The sequence below is a fragment of the Simochromis diagramma genome, unplaced genomic scaffold (genome assembly GCF_900408965.1).
Source record: "Simochromis diagramma unplaced genomic scaffold, fSimDia1.1 OVJJ01000205.1, whole genome shotgun sequence".
Taxonomy (NCBI): Eukaryota; Metazoa; Chordata; class Actinopteri; order Cichliformes; family Cichlidae; genus Simochromis; species Simochromis diagramma.
Window position 1 is genome coordinate 1,679,622 of NW_024386782.1, and position 17,617 is coordinate 1,697,238.

The 17,617-nt window shown below is 39.9% G+C and overlaps 1 protein-coding gene across 1 annotated transcript; it reads left to right on the forward strand.

Moving 5' to 3' along the window:
• The first annotated feature begins 223 nt into the window (after positions 1-223).
• miga1 (mitoguardin 1) lies at positions 224-17,420 on the forward strand. The gene is made up of 16 exons (XM_040015494.1): positions 224-336; positions 2,223-2,379; positions 5,916-6,087; positions 7,296-7,414; positions 8,123-8,255; positions 8,376-8,512; positions 10,181-10,304; positions 10,508-10,602; positions 11,647-11,756; positions 11,928-12,000; positions 14,154-14,240; positions 14,336-14,434; positions 14,528-14,662; positions 14,780-14,833; positions 14,994-15,110; positions 15,532-17,420. The coding sequence occupies exons 2-16, from the start codon at positions 2,281-2,283 to the stop codon at positions 15,748-15,750; spliced, it is 1,773 nt and encodes a 590-aa protein (XP_039871428.1). The 5' UTR covers positions 224-336; positions 2,223-2,280; the 3' UTR covers positions 15,751-17,420.
• Positions 17,421-17,617: the final 197 nt, after the last annotated feature.

Below are 17,617 nucleotides of genomic sequence, written 5' to 3' on the forward strand. Positions count from 1 at the left end.
TAAAATGCAGTACATTTTGTAAAGATTAAAATCACACTTTTTTTTTTTAATTAACGTTTGATTCTTTGTTTTCCTCTTTATTTTTCTTATTTTCTTTATTGTAAAACTTTGTCTTGATATTTCTGTTAATATTTCTGATAGATATATGTAGTAATCTGTAGTGTATACAGGCACACCGTAAGAGGGCGCAAGGAGCCCACAGTCACGTTGAGCGCGAACATGCTTTTATTTTGAAAATCCAGGCTGGTGCTGGAGTCCTTCACTGTGCGGCTGCCGAGGTCAGCCCGAGGACCAAGTGAAACAGTGGAGCTGTGTCTGCGGAGGAATATTAAAAAGGTACCGCTGAATTCATGTATGCTTTCTTGTTGTCCCATTCAGCTAAGAGATGAGCTCGAGTTTGTCTGTCACAGTGTTTATTTTCAGCTGGTTTAATAGATTTAGCTAACCCCGGTAGCCTTATTAGCCTTGTTAGCCGTTAGCTCTTCGGGTTGGCGTTTCTTAACCATGTGCTTATGTGATTATCCATACCGGTGTCAACGTTTTGCCCCAGTGAAAACACTTTAGATGCTCCTGGGGAGGTGGGGGGGAGAATCTTATGTGTCTTGTTTGCTTACTGAACTTACTGAAGAGGAAGATAAAATCCGTTAACATTTAAAATAATATCATAATGAATATAAAAAATACGCAAATGATTCAGAATAGATGAGAAATAAAGCAGTAATTAATTAAAATAAAAACAAAAATCCGTAAGGACTCTTATTAATGTGGAGTCCGAAGGCTTTTTATGTTAAAACTATATAACACTAAAGAGTTTTCCTTTGCTTACCTAGACTTTTTAAAAGTTATGGGTTGTGTGTTTTTTTTTTTTTTTTTTTTTTGTGTTTTTTTTGAGAAAATCACAAGGGTTTTTTACCTGATGTTTAAAACTGATGTTTATTTTCTTCTGCAAATTAGCAAATCTAAATATAGTTTTAGTTGAACATGAGAAAATATTTTTTGTGATGTTATGTTCTAAGTTGAAGGCATTGTATACGTTTTTGTTGTTCAAATTTAGATGATGAGGATGTAAACCTGAGGGGGTCGGGCTAAATAAGTATATTCTTCTGCCTACTCCTTTTCAAACAACTGCATGGAAAGATTTTATGAAATGTTGGTGAATGTATATGTTTGAAATAAAAATGAACTGAACCTCTGTTATTGCAGTTTCAGGCTCTCAGACTCTGATACTTCTGACAAACATCATAACCCTTACACAAGCAAACTTTAAACATCTACGACTAACAACGAGCACTGTGTGAGGCTCAGGCTTGGCTTTAAATGGCTGGATCGTCCAGCTGTGAGTGTCTTGTGCAGACTTAGACTTGGCTGTTAGATGGAAGTGTGCATATTTAATTAAGTAATACAAACATTTTTCATTTTTTACCTCAGTTCTATTAAAATTGTTACAGTTCCTCAAAGTAAACGGGGTTGATTTTTAAAAAAATCCATGAATTTAGCCCTTATAACTTATTAAGTACAAGAGCTAAACACATGAAGCTTTCTAGGTTTAGAAACACTTTCTCAGCTTTTTAAAAGCTGTAAGAGAATCAGTTTTGCACCCAGCCAAAGTGCACACTCAAAAGCCAAAATCAACAAATTATAGCTTCGGTGTCATGGGATATTTCATGGTTTCAACAGCAAAAGTACACAAATTCAACTTCTCAGTACTCCAAATTGTGACAATTTGACTCGGTGTAAACGTGATTTGGTGGTTGTTTTTAACCAAGCTTAAAAGGTGTTTTTCAACCCTGAGAATTTCATGTTTCGGTCTGTTGCACTCATGTTGTGAAGGCTCCTAACTCAGAAAATATTTATAGTATGAAGATAAAGTAATTTTCCATGGCTACATGTACAAAGAATGAGCTAGTTCTGAGAGGGTCGGGATCAGGTTGGACTTGTTTTGTTTTAATTAACCGACACCACTGCATCTGATACATTTTACAGGCTTTTCTTTCATGGCAATCCTCTAGTGTGTGATGTTTAATAATGAAAGTTTGCATGTTATCAGGCTTTTTTCCTCTGACTTTTAATTATATATTATGCGGTTAAAACTGGCTGCTCACTCACTTTAAGCAAGGTATTCCTAGCAGTACATACAGAATACCAACAGCTTTGTGTATTAGTGTCATTATATCCCCTTCCTGAGCTTCCAAGGTTAAATCCCTTAATGTCATCCTCCTCAGCTTGCACAGAGCGGTGTCGAGGATAAGGGAGCTGCCAAGTCATGGGCAGAGCGTCACAATGACACATGAGACCCTCACGAGCTCACAGCTGTCCATGAGGACTGCAGCTCTGCGTATGGTTGACTTGCCGCTGTCCGTCTACAGCTCCCTGACACAGGTGAGGATGCTTTTCAACGTGCTCCTAGCAGCTATCAGAATATCCACACTGCATGGTTTACAAGAATGAATTATTTATTCACTTCATATTAGACCCTTCATATTGGAACTATATGTAGACTATTCACTTTCTTTTGACCTATATTGCCACTCTTTTTTTTATTTTTATTTAATTGATTAGTGTAGTAAGAAATATTTCTATTAAGAGGAACACACTGTGAGAGGATTTGGAACTGCCTCGTTTATCATTTTCCTTTAAAACCTGATGAGATGAGCCAGCAGCTGTATCTGTTTACATGTGAACGTCTGCCACCTGTTTGAGCAGTTTAGTTGTTCAGCTAAAGGCTTCGTGTGATGGAGAGATACTGAGCAGCTCGGCCAGTTTTCTAGCAAATGTGTTTCAAAGAATGCTGGTTTTAAACTCTAAGGAGCTCATGCAAACTTCTTTTCCTGAACTGAAAGTTCTTATAAAAACAATTTATGCAGAACTCCTTAAACAAGTTAAGAATGACTTCTGTTACATTTACAAAAATGTGAAGTAGTAGTTTGCATGTCAGTATTTTAGGTGTTTTTTTTTTTTTTTTCCCCCCAGTTTCACTTTCTTTCTTGGTCCTTGTGGCTGTAGGGTGTTGAATGTCTGGTATTTCTCTTCATTTACCCACATAAACACATGTTATTGTGTTTATGCAGAAGGCGACAGTGTTTGTGTGGCCTGAGTCACGTAGCAGATCTGATATGATTAGAATATTCTGGTTGGAACATGCCTGACACGTGATGGCAGCGGTTATGAATACAGCTTGTACAAGCACTGGCAGCACTATTCAGTCATCTCAGTCCATTTAGTGACCTTTTAAAAAGTCAATATTATGGCTGTTGTCATACCTACTGAGTTGTTGAGAATTTGCAGCAGCTACGTCTGTGTGTCTAAATATAACGAAACACTATCTGAAATTGATTATTTAACATTTATGTGACAGGCGGATGGCGGGTCGTCTGCGCTGCCTCATATTACCTCAGTATCCGTTATACTTTGAGGCATGCGTCCTCAGTTAACTTCTCATCGGGCAGACAAGTGTTGCACTGAATGCAGCTCCTTCCTTTCCATCTTTCACAAGTTGTTTAATGCTATAAGATTATGGCAAAAATTATAACGCCGATTACCTTGGGCAGTACTTGGTCAGAAATGTATTAGGTGACTGTTGAAACGCACAAAGAAACTTTTTTTGTGGGATCAATTTTTAGATGTTGGGATCAGTATTCCATCTTTATGTTTTATGTTTGTTGGGTTTTTTTTTAAGGCTGTAACAGTTCAACTGTTTGGTTTGGTGTGTCTTTATGAGAATGATTAAATGGTAAATGGCCTGTATTTGTATAGCGCTTTACTAGTCCCTAAGGACCCCAAAGCGCTTTACATATCCAGTCATCCACCCATTCACACACACATTCACACACTGGTGATGGCAAGCTACATTGTATCCACAGCCACCCTGGGGCACACTGACAGAGGCGAAAAACAAAGGGGAAAAATGTATTTTCACCGCAGGCTTAGTAATGTTATCTTGATTTAATTTTTAAGAAAAACAATATACTTCATTAAAAAATAAACTATTCATTGTATATTCCAAAAAAACCCACTTTAAACATCGCACTGCCTTGCTTTAACTGGACATGAACAGCTACATGTGGGAAGTACAGGAAAGTGGAACCGTGACATGATATCTGGACATTTGTCGTGGTTTTAGAATTGTAACACCCGTGAGGCACTCTGTTATTTCTAAAGGGCAGTTTTACCTGTAGGGCGTAGTGTATGAAAGGCACCTGGTTGCTTTCGGTTTGGCATGGTGTCGTTGGGTGTGTTTTGATGTTTTTGCACGGTGTCTGTTTGTTTTATCTCATTCTCCTGACTGATTGTCAGAAATGTCAGCATGACTGTTAGACCTGGTCTTCTTACTGTAGAGGGGAAAATATGTTTTCACTATTATTATTATTTTTATATATAATTTTGACATTTTATTGTGTATATGATACTTTAAGATAAAGTTGTCTATAACAAAATTATAACACAGTACCATCTGCTAATAATGGGCAGGGTTGTATTCATGAAAACAAAGGAGGGAAATCTATCAGTTCAAACAGGACTAAAAATGGAGCATCCGCAGCAAACTAATCTATCCCTTGCATCATTTCATAATTATTTTGTCTATTTATTCATCTTTGTTTTTGTATTTTTCTTTGTTTATGTTCTTCTGCCTCCTGACATCTGACCCACGTTAAAATAATGGACTGAACATTAGGGCTGCCACGATTAGTCGACTAGTCACGATTACGTCGACTATCAAAATCGTCTACGACTAATTTAATAGTCGTCGTTTGAAGCTTTGTAATATCCCAAAAGATGCAGGAATAAGGAGTAGGATTTAAGAGTGTGATAACGGACTGAAACAGAAGATGGCAGCACTGCATGTACAAGGATGCCAGCTGCCGTTAAACCCCGAAGAAGAAGAAGCTGTGTGCCCAGAATTCATAGCGCGGTCTATCACGGCCCTGCTCAGTTTTCAACAATGGCAGCAGCTAGTTAGTTTTAATGTTACTCTTATTATTCTTTCTGGGTCACAAAATAAACGTTTAAAATATTTTCAGGCGGAAATGTAGCTGTGTAAACTTCAAATATCTGCTCAGTTTTATCAAGACACCAAATATTTCAAAAGCGCTCCAACGTTTTCGGAGACGTCTGTTACCCACTAGCTCGATAGCTAGCCGGGGTTCAAGGCTCACTAGAGCCCGTGAGAACCCCGGACTCCCGGCAAATCGTTTTCAAACCCACCGCCATCTTTCGCTACTCAGGTTAAACATGATATATAAGTAACTTAGATAACTTAAAAATGTTATTGTTTGGCTTTTTTCTGTATTTTATTTGTTCCTGAGTAAATCAGTTTGGCTGAGATTAAAGTTATAGTTTTTACACAGCTGAATAAACGTCAAGCAGACAACTGATTATCAGAAGTGTGAGATGCTCCAGAATATACTCCGGTGTCCTGTTATATTTTAGATAGCAAGGAGCAGACGGCTGAGTTTATTAAAATAAATTGTAACATACCCACTTTTGTACCCTCATACCTATAACAGACCCATTTCTGTAATATCTATATAAATATATTATTGCTAATATATATTTTGTAATATATCTATATCATGGCTAAAGCACTGATGGATGGATGCAAACTGCATTTCGTTGCCTTGTACTTGTGACATGTACAATGACAAAGTTGAATTCTATTCTATTCTAGAAAAGGCTTTTGTCCCTGTGTTGTATATAAAGAGGTCCTCGGTATGTGTCGATTCATTTTTAATCTGTATGCTCACAAAAAAGGTTATGATTCTTTTACAAAGTACAGGATGAAAAGCTGCTGGAAAACAGACTTTAAATCATTAAAATCTGCATGTGATGCAGTGCATATATTGACAACGTACAGAATAAAAACATTTGGGGTGTATGAAAATCTAAGTTGATGCTCTTCTTCTCTTTCTTTTCTCCAGGTGAGCGTCAGCACAGACACCAAGAAACTGGTAGTTGCCACTGCCTTTGGTGCTGTCTCCCTCCTCTTCCTCGCTCGACGCTTCCAGAGGAGGAAGGGCAGAAAGAAGGTTCATCCACAGCACTGGGAGCAGGCTGGTTTAGAGTTTCACCCCCCAGCCACAGGAGAGAATGGTAAGATCTCCTCACACTGATTTAATTCTTTCCTCTTCAACCAGCAGCTCACTGGCCTGTGATCTCCATTCAGTGTCAGCCCAGTTACTGGTGTGTGATGTAACAAGACTGACGTGCGAGGCCACTCCTGTATTACTTTGAACTTTGAAAAGGCAGGCTCTAGATAAATGGTTTAACTCATTTAATCTCCTCCAGGAAGATTAGAGTCCTAAAGAGAACTTAAAAGAAATGAGGAATTAAGGGAAGTCAGCTGAGCAGTTTAAGAGAGCATTTCCTTTCTTTTTGATACAATAGATTTAGTGGGTCCATAGTGTATAGCTTTACAGCATCACCCAAGACGCTAATGATCCCGGGTTTGGTCCTGGGAGGAGGAAAACGTTTCCAAATCAAACATGCAGACTTATCTGCTGTGGCCAGCCTGTTTTGAATGAGCGAGCAGCCAAAAGTAGTTTTAGGTTTAATAAAGGGAAAATGTTTACAGAGGTTTTAACAATGACAGGAGGATCTTTGCAAACCCGATTTCATTCTGGGAACATCCGCTAACCTAGCACTCGTGCTGGGTTTCTGACAGAGAAGTTGGTTGAGCTGATACACTAATTTGTGCTGTGGCACAGAAAGAACGGCGGAGCTGCTTCTGTGCTATATGAGCACAGAGAGAGGCTTCAGGGTGTTTATTCCCCATTTACAGCATGAAGTAAAATATTGTGAAAAACTAGGATGCATTGATTTTTTTATTTTCTTTAGTAACTATAAGCTACCTGCTTGATCGTTTAGCAATGGGTCTGTTACCCTCAGCTCTGTTTATTGTAGCACGAAAGTTAAATTAAATGTTGGCATCTATCTGATATCTGGATTGTTGGCATTCACAGTCAGCTGAGTATTTGCTGCCACATCTATTTCTCTTGCAAAGACCTTTTGAACAGGCGTTTCTCAACGAGCTGCCTGTCTGATGCCTTTTCTCCACCTTTGTCCCCACTGGGCCTTTCACTGTATCACTGTGTGTAAATCAAAGCACACCTTTGTTTGCTGTGTTTGAATCAAATTGGCAAAAATCTGCTTCAGCAAAGTTAATTATTAAAATACCATGGAGGCTTTCCAGAAAAAGTTACCCAGATGTTAAATTTGACATGTCCACTGTGTAATCCTGGTATTCTAGTCGGATCTTTCTGTGAAACCTCATCTCTGAACTCTCATCTTTATCTTCTCAGATAATACGAGCCAAAACATCACGCTCTCCCTCAACTCCAAGAATGGCTACTCCTCTGATCTGGTTCTCATTACAGGAGGTTACAGGAAGTTGTCTGGATCTGTCATGAGCCTGGCTTCGGTAAGATAAGAGCACGGAGTGTGTTTAGACTGCATTTAAAGATAAATTTTATCTGAAATGACAAAACCAGGAGACATGATGCAGAAATATTTATGTGATACTACCTGGAAAGCTTTTAAATTAAAGAAGAAAACTTAACTTGTTTATGTTTTGTGTCTGACATGTTTTTGTTCATATACTCCTAAAATCCACAAACCAGAGGTGGTGAATATTTACTGCCTTTAGGACTCGTGATGATTTCTTTATTCCTTAAAAAATAACATGCAGGAGTACTAAAGCAACCACTGAAAATAAAGTTTAAGTTTATTCTTTGAGTAAGCTTCAGGATCTGACAGGCATATCATCACTCAGGATTAAATAACCCTTAGTGGGGGATTAATAATAAAAGCAGAAGTTAAGTGGGGTCTGTCTTCATTTTTTCATTAACTTGGTGAAAAAACAGGAAAAAAACTGAGTGTCGTTTGTCTCATGTTCAGAAGAACAGGGAACCTTAAATTATACGGTGAACCTTTAAGTATTAGATGCTGTAAACAGTATTTACTAATGATGTGTTCTTTTTAGGTGGTGCCTATGTAGGATCATTATCTGTGTAACCAAAAACACATTAAATTAATGTAATGTCTGTTTAATTTCATCATTTCCAGTCTTGTATTAGTAAAACTTGTTGATGTTTGTTCGACTTTGTTCTGCTTTTGTGTTTTTGTGCAGGTAAAAAGCTTAAACTCATCCAGCAGCAGTACCTGTGCAAATGACTCCACCTGTTGGGACGGAGTGGAGGATGCTGACAGTTGCAGTGTGCTCAACCTACCTGTCACCACACCTGAAAACCTGTACCTAATGGGTAAACCTCTGTGTACTATGTACCAGTATCCAGTAATACTGTTTGAATGTACTGTAATAGTTTTTGGTGGGTTTCAGTGTTTAAAATTTAGGAGACTCAGTCTGTGTGTGTTTCTCTCAGGTATGGATTTATTCGAGGAGGCCCTGCGGCGGTGGGAGGAGGCGCTGACATTCAGGAGCAGGCATGCTGAGGACGATGCGAGCTGTGCCTCAGTCAAAATTGGAGCTGGAGACACCATTGCTGAGCAGAGCATGGAGGTGAGACAAACACTCCATACAAGTCTTATTGCAGACTGTAGCCAAAACAAGAGAAGCACAGTCTGAGTGCAAATGGTATCAAGGGGCCCAAAGTGCACCGTGTAAAGATTCCCTACACCCTTACACCACCAGCAGCAGCAGCTTGTGGGGAGGATGGAACATGTATGTTGTTGACATGAAATTCTTCATCTTTGATGACAGGTGTACACAACAGGTGTGGTGCAAATTACTGAGACCAAAATCTCCCCCTAATTCAGAAGAATTATTCTACTGATACTTTGACTGATTACATAACTATGACTGAGTAGAAAAGAGGTCCAACCATCCATTTGGGTCCATTTCGCAGAAATCCCCCAGACCTCCCTATGAGCACAGAGGTTTTTCCCAAACCAGCTGAGAGAGACATAATCTCCTCCTTTGGCCGTGCCTTAAACGCTTCACCTAAGAAGAGTCTGAGTTAAATCCTCTTGTACCATCACTCTTCCTCACTTCTGCATCCGGCCTGCTCTCACATTGATCTTAACGAGGCCCGAGTATGCTTCAGTTTGTTTCGCCATCTCAGCTCTTTTAAGCTCCCTTGCTCTTTCTTACATGCATTTACGGCACAGCTTGAAAGGTCCTCTTGGAGAGCACAACTAGGTTCATAATTTTATGCATGCTGTGGATTAATTGGAGCATTTTTAGAAGCCCCGATCTCAATCATGCCTCATAGATTTGTTCAGAAAGACAGCAGTTTTCCATGGAGTTGAGGAAGCGTTGGAGTTGTGTGCTTGAGCGTAGTTGGTGATCATGCCATGTCATCATGTCATAGCGCAGAATGCAGCGATCAACCTAGTGGAAGGAGGTTAACTTTGATTAACCTCCATGCTCTGACACAGTACAGATCAGTTAGTGAGAGTCCAGACATCCTTTGGAAAAAGTAAACCAGTAAAATAAGTGGGCTCTTCATTTTTAAAATGACTTTTGTAGAATTGCCATAAAATACCTCTTTTGGCGCAACATGCAAATAGCTCATATGTGTTTTCTTTTTTTGTTTAACAAAAAAGAAAACTGTTGCATAACATCTGTCTGATACCAAACAGTAGATGTATTGATTCACATCCCACCAACATTTTCTGTGCTCTGTTCTTTAGTACCAGAGGAAGGTAGAGTTTAGAGATTATGCTGCCCACAGACACAATGCAGATGAGACTACAGGTCGCTAACTACAGGAATAACCAGCACTGACAGCCCACCTGTGTGTCAGAGTTTGGATTGCATAACAGCACACTAATTGGGTCTCTAACGAGATTGGAGGGGTTTTGAATCAGTAGTTAAGCCTGCACCCAAACACAGCTCGGGCTGCAGCTTTGACTTGTGTCAAGGAAAGCCAGTACGATCTAATGCGTTTTTAAAGCTACTTAGAAATGAGGTCACATGAGATTCCCAAGAAAGAGCTGCAAATACTCTTTTAAAATAAGAAAAAATGCTATTTTCTACATTTTACATTTGGTCTACTGAACAAATTTTCAAGAATCTGATATTTTTTAAGTCTCAAACCAGCAGCTTAACCTGATGGTTTGCACAACTCTTATCTAGTGCGCCTGAGAACTCGGTTATCCCTACCGAAATTAAGACAAATCTTTACATTGTGATGAGTCAAGTTTCTTTGATTGTTTGTGTGTTCAGGACGTCATCAGCGCAGAGTTCATCCACAGGCTGAAGGCTCTGCTGCACAGGGCTTACCGCCTCCAGGAGGAGTTTGAGGGAGTGTTGGGGATGTCAGAGCCCTCATCCCACAGCAGCAGCCAGGGTGAGTCACTGAAGCATTATGCAGTTATTTTTGTCCAACACAGAAAAATAGGCACAGCAGTAAAAGACAGGGTGAAGCAAAGCAGGAAGGCAGTGCGCATATATAATTTTGTGTGTTGGAGGACTTCTTTTTTTTTTTTTTTTTTTTTTTTTTTAAATTGTAAATATATGTGTGACGATTCCTGTTCTGTTTCCCTTACACAGTGGCAGACATTTTGTCCAGAGAAGAGTTAGATGACGCCTGTCTGAGGGACAGCATCAGCATCGCCTCCACTGACTCGTTTGTGTCTGCAGCTGAGGTAACAGAAGCACCAAATCCTCCCATTAACACCTCTGGAGTTCTTCTACAGTGCTTTTTTTTTTTTGGTCAGTTGTTTTCTATAAAGGGTAAAAAAAAAAAAAATCCGTCTTGATATTTTGCTTTTGGTTGCAAGGAAAAGTATTTAAAAAAATTAAAAAATACAGCATTTAAAAAAAAAAAAATTAATTTTGGTTCAGTAAAAAACAAATCTCATTTGGATTTCTTTCAAATTTACATTTCCTTCATTTTAAAGAACAAAAAAGCAGGAAGGAGTAATTCAAACATACGTTTTTGTTTATATAAATTCTGAATTGGTTTCTTTCTATTCAGAAGTTTTTCACCACCTTTGTAAAACATGAAAAACATACACGACTTGTCACAAATCAGGAGATCCTGCTTCGGTTAGTTAACCACAGCACTTTGTTCACAGCCATGTGGTTTGGGAACAAAGCACGAGGAGAGGAGGTGAAATCAGGAAAGGTCTTAAACTAAAACTGTCTGAACCTTTAAAGCTCCGACTGATTCGCAGCAGGAGTTTGACTCAGGAAGCTTTGCTCTTCCTCTGGGTTCACCACCCGGTGTTTACCAGTTCTCTGTTTATCGCCTTTACTCATTAAGTCTCAGTGGGGGCTCAAGGTGCTACTGGCGCACTTGACCCACATATCACTAAAATAAACTGGTTCTTAAGAATCACTGGTGGTGTGTTTACAGAGTGTACAAGCTAAGTTTACACACCAATGACTTTAACGTCCTCCCTGCAGAAAGATAACGATGCTTTACAAGGATTGTGTGTTAAACATCCTTTTAGAAATGGCAATTAAATTATTAGCAGCGGGTTTTTTTTGTTTTTTTTCTGGCCTGGGCAAAGTTTATGCATTAATATTAGTTTTTTAAAATAATAATTCTTAATAAAAATGATGTTTTTGTTTCACCATTTCTTGTTTTTGGTTTCATGCAGACAATAAAACATTGTGAATAACAAGAGCTTATGTACCCTTCATTGTTCAGTCCATGATGCCTTTGCTATCTGTCTCCACCTCAGATGTCCGAGCACAGAGAGCTGAGGAGTGTGTTCACTCTGGGACATCACCCTTTGTATGAGGAGGCGCTGAAGATGGCTGAGGATGGAAGTATCTCCTGCAGAGTGCTGCGGTAATCAGACATTAACACACGTCGTATAGAAGACAGTCAGGGAAATTTGTACAGCGTTGTGATCGTCCCACTGTGAAATTTGATGGCATGACAGCATGAACTTTCTTATTTTGTTCTCCCGATCGTCTGCTGGCAGTTAAATGAGAGGTTTCTCTTGATTTTCACTCTCAGAACTGAGATGCTGGAGTGTCTCGGGGACTTGGATTTCCTGGCTAAGCTGCACTGTGTGCGGCAGGCGTGGCAGGTACGGTTCAGTAAGATGGTGCTCACCAAAGACTGTATGCTAAGATGAATGATAGTCTCCACTTCTGATGCACAACAGTAAAACTAGAATATTGTGGCTGAGTTTGCCTGATGTGGATGTTTGCTGAAGGAGGGGAAAAAGGGTCAGGTAGCTTTATGTTATGTGATCTGTTGTGCTTAATTCAGTTCAGTTTTATTTCACACAACAGTCGCCCCAAGGCACTTTATGTTGTAAGGTAAAGACTAGAGATGGCACGATACCACTTTTTTATGTCCGATACTGATATCATAAATTTGGATATCTGCCGATACCGATATAAATCCGATATAGTGTATTTTATAATCAATAAAATGTTGTTGTTTTTTTTTTTAAAATATCTTGCTGCGTTTTGTATAAGTTCATACTCAGGTTTTAAAAAAAACAAAACAAAACTAAAGCTATTCTGTTACACCTGTATGCAAAAAATACAAAATATTTCATAGATCAGCAATACTGATCAATCTAATAAACTTAAACCTGCAGCATACTCCCTATTCCGGTATTTTAAAGAGTACTTAGTGGAAATATTAAGCAACCTAATTAATAGGGTCGCCAACTCCGAACACCAAAAAAAAATAAAAAATGGGGAACCACCCCCCCACCCTCTGCCTCGTAATGCTTAATTGACGTAATCAACTTTAATTTAATACACATGTAAAAGAAAATGCATCTATATCAAATCTATACATTTTACATCAGATGAAAACTTTGGTTGTAAGATTCAGATATTTATTAAAAGCTAGACATGACAATAAGAAAGAAAAGTATTTCTTTGTCGTCGTCCCCCCCCCCCCCCCCCCCCCCCCCCCCCCCCCCCTGTTAATGCCCTACCTGCCCCCCTGGCAAAACTTTGCTAGACCCGCCCCTGCACAGTTACCAGCTGTCAGCTACGTAGCAAAGGATCCTGGTCTAGAAAGTAATATTAAATACATTCTAACAACAGCTTGTCAAGCTTAAACGTGCTGCTGTTGTTCAGCCGCTGGTTTCCTCTTTCTGGCGCAAAGTGGGCGATAAGCTAACGAGAGACGGACTCGCGACAGAAAAGCCAATCAGCTGATCATTGATCAGTTTCATGATTGAAGTAGCAGCAGGAGAGGGAGAGAATGAGAGGCAGTCGCTCCCAGCATTCGCTGGGAATGTTTTACAAACATTCAGAGATGAACTTGCACACTTGCTTTACTTCCCTGGGATAACTTTCTCTGAGATTAAATGCCGGTTTGGAAGCATGTAGCGAGGCTCCAAATGGTCAAGCAGACCGCCGACAGGTCTCGCATGACACAGCCGCTCTATCATGAGACGCATACTGCTCCGACGTGCTACGGTTATGAGCTGAGTTACGCTGCGTCGCAAGTTTTGTGAGGTGCTTTTGTGATATTTAATGGATCGGATTACATTTTTTATTTCTCTCCGATACCCGATCCAGTAATTTAGGCCAGTATCGGACCGATACCGATGCGTAATATCGGATTGGTCCATCTCTAGTAAAGACCCTATAGTAGTACAGTACAGAGAAAACCCCAACAATCAGACAAACCCCACCATGAGCAAGCAGTTGGTAAGAGTGGGAAGGAAAAACTCGCTTTTAAGAGGAAGAAATCTCCAGCAGAACCAGGCTCACACTCACAAAACGTAAAGAATATACTCACAGCTCATAAGACGTGTAATAGACCAGTGCTCTCAAACTACTGGGCAGATTATTAGGTGAAACTAAGGTGACAGGGTAACCCTGGCTTTGATCATGCAAACAGTCTTATTTAATTTCTTATGACTTTTATTATTTTTAGTGTATAGTTTACTGTTGTTATTCGGTATAGTGTTTATTTTGTATAACCTGTTGTTTAAGATGTGCTATAGAACTTTGACTTGACTTGAATTAATAGGGTAAGATAAATGCTCCAATTAAAAATATTAAGGCATTTTTCCTGATTGCCTGTTTGGATATTTTGGCTTTATTCTCAATAGTATTTCTGTGTTGCTGTTGAATTAGCCAGAGAAACACTGCGGACCTCCTGCTCATTGAATTCCAGACCACAGTTGTAATTTTTGAACTGTAGATTATTGTTCACTATGTTTTGAAAATTAAAAATAATTAAAGAATTTTGTTTTGTCTGCAGCTCATTTTGTGTGACAGGACAACTTGGACGTTTCTGGCCGACACAGGAAAGAAAATACTGTCTTCCATTATAGTCAAAGCACAAAAGGTAAAACTGAAAATACAGATAGAATAGAAATAGAAATATTTTTTTTTAATTGTATGAGCTGTTCTCCGCCTCACATGTTGTTGTTCGGTTTTCAGAGCCCAAAGAGATTTGAGGAAGTGTTTGAAGAGATGATTTCCTTCCTGGAGCACACAGAGCACTGGGAAAACACAGAATTGGAACTCGCCGCTCGGGGGGTAAGTGTGATTCTCTGACCTGTGATCCAACACGACTTAAATCGGACGAACAGCGTTTTTCCTTTGTTCTCTTTACTTGACATTCTTCACCAGGTGAAGCATCTAAACTTCTACGACATCGTGCTGGATTTCATTCTGATGGACTCCTTCGAGGACCTGGAGAATCCACCCATCTCCATCCAGAACGTGATCAACAACCGCTGGCTCAACAGCTCCTTCAAGGAGACAGTGAGTAAAACTACAAAATAGCACCCGCATATGTATACATACCACTGAGACACATGAAAGGCAAAGCAGTTAACACAAGTGAGTTTTCATTGAATCTGACATGTATTTGTTTCACAGGCGGTGGCATCAAGCTGTTGGTCAGTGCTGAAGCAGAAGAGGCAGCACATGAAGGTACGAGTCTGAGGTCTTTTAAAATGCACAGTAACAGGAGGGTGGCGCTGGAGGAAATATCTCTTTACCTGAAATGTGATGTAGGGTTAAAATAACTTATTTCTATAAATACAGAGATGAGCAGGTAGATCTGAACGCCACTGTGCCGTTTGTCTCTCAGGTGTCCGACGGCTTCATCGCCCATTTCTACTCCGTGTGTGAACAGATCGGCCCCGTCCTGGCGTGGGGCTTCCTGGGGCCAAAGGGCTCCCTGCACGATTTGTGCTGCTTCTTCAAGGTTAGAACATGAGGAACATCTGCGAGTGTCCTGTTTTAAACATGGACTGTTTTGTGTCAGTGGATGAGATTTAGACTAAATTTGGAATGAAAATGGAAATTAATATTTTTTGTACTTAACTAAAAGTAAATGTAGTTGTGAAAAAAAGTGTAAGTTTATTGAGATTTGGGATGTTTGCAGGACTGGGAGTCAGCAGCCTTTTAAAACTCTTTGTATTGTAATATCTATTCTGAGATCCTTAAATCTGCCCCTGATTTTAAAAACCATATTATGATTAGGGGAAAAGGAAAAAGACTAAAGAGCTTATATAATCTGAACCTCCCAGTCTTAACTCGTTCCCCCCTGTGGACGACATTTGACGACCTTCCTGCACCCTTAATGATGAATTTTGAGTTACTCATGCGTCCTGTTTCTCCTGCAGGACCAGGTGCTGCACTTCCTGAAAGACATCTTTGATCTGGATAAAGTGCGTTACTGCTCGGTGGAGAGTTTGGCGGATGACGTGCTCCAGCTGCTCCACCGACGCTCGGAACTGCTGCTCGCCTACCTGGGAGCAGACTCGCTGCGGTACCTGAACGGGTGTAACTCACCACCGGTGCACCTGGTTCCCAGTGCCCTGCTGGAGGCACGAGTGCAGTGAGAGACACGGCCAAGTCTTTAAATATTACACAAGTCAGTCCCAGCATTCGTTCAGGGGTGAGTTCACACCAAATGTTGGACCAAAGGGAACTGTAGGTGTGAGCTCACCTGCAGTCTGTGAAATCAACTCATTATGTCTCCCATCATGCCAGTGTCATGATGTCCAAAGTCAGTGGATCCACGTAAACTGAACCAGCCGTCTGTCTTCAGGCATGCTCACGGTCTCTGGTGTGGCCTCCACTTCCTCTTCTTATTCCCCTGGCCGCTTTTCAATGTGCCATAGCAGCGCTTTTAAAAGGTTCAAAGAGAACAGCAATAATATTTATTAAATATGAACTTGTGTAGTAATAAACTGAGGCAGGCTTGGAATCTGTTGCAGTAGGTGTTAGGTTATGTAAATTGAGGGAATTTTAATGCCATTAAGAGCAGTTTGTGAACGAAGAGGTAATTTATTTTATTATACAGCAGACAGGTGCAGAGCTTATTTGTAGAAATAGTGTCTGCATGCATTAATAGGTTAGTGATCGCTCTCACAGACGCGAGGACATGCTTTATGCCCAGAGCTGCTCTTCGCTGAACAAAGGGCCTCGGTTTAAGAGGTGGAAATGTGCTGAATAGGAGATAAAATGCAGCGATTCAGTTTCTTTACTTGAAAGGGGGAAAGTTTTTGTTTTGGTTTTTTTGACACTACAAGCCACAGAACTTTTATGCAATATTAAAGTTTAGCACACAAAGCTCCCAAAGCCATTATGATATTAAGTCGACACATCGCGACTGCACATCTGCCCAGCTGCTGTACAACTTGTGCCGCTCTGTTTTTCATGATGGGCAGAAACACAGAAAGCCTTATTGTAAATGCAAATATTCAAGCCTTGTGTTTGTCACTGAATGTCAGCCCACAGTCTTCATGTTTCCAATAATCTGGGAAGTTTAAAAAAAATACTGTAGTGTGTTAATGTCTGTCCTGCAGATCAGTTACTGTGTACAGAATATACACTGCATGCTTGAAGCTCAAGCTCCTACAGAAGTAGAAAATATAGAGTCAAGTCTGGGGTGTCAGTCTACTGCAATCTCCAAATGTTGTCTTAAAAGTGGACATACAGAACTGGCAATGAGCACAGTATTATTCTTGCTCCCAACTGGTGTAGCTTTGCATGATTCAAAGTTCAAAATAATCCCCATTTGTCTGGTAATTCTTATTAGTCATTAACTATTTATAATAATTAAAAAAAAAAAAAAAAAAGCAATACAAGCTGAACTAAGGTGAAGATCAGCAGGATTGCATCAGCAAACATTTTGTCCTGCCTATTAAAGTCTCATTGAGCCAGCTTGGTTTAATTCCATGTCACTGCTCCACCAGCAGTCATTCCCCATCTTGGTATACTGCATTAAGCCAGATTTTATCTGATTGGCTTTCCCTCCGAGATGGGCAGGGCTGTTGTGCTCTCATCACCACGTCTCAGATGACCATGTTGAAGAGAACTGCTCTCACTGATGACACATGGAGCCCAGAGCAGTGTGAAGGCTTAAGCTCACCGGGATTAGATAGACTTCAGTAACTTTAGCCATGATTAATGCAAAAATCATCCACCACTGTAAAAAGAGGATAGGTCCACGTTCAAGTTTTGCATTTTAGGTGTTCACACACATACAATGTAATAGATCACTGTGAGCACTTATCTCTTAAGCTGTAGACTTCTGAAATTCAAACATGCGTATAGACTGGATGGAGATTGCTTTATGTTCTGATTTTTTTCCAGACTAAGTCCAGAAAGGTTACAAGAAACGAGTGTTTGTATGATATGATCCCAGCTGAACAACAATGTTAAAGTGTTACCCGTTTTGACTGATTGGTGAAATAAAGTTGA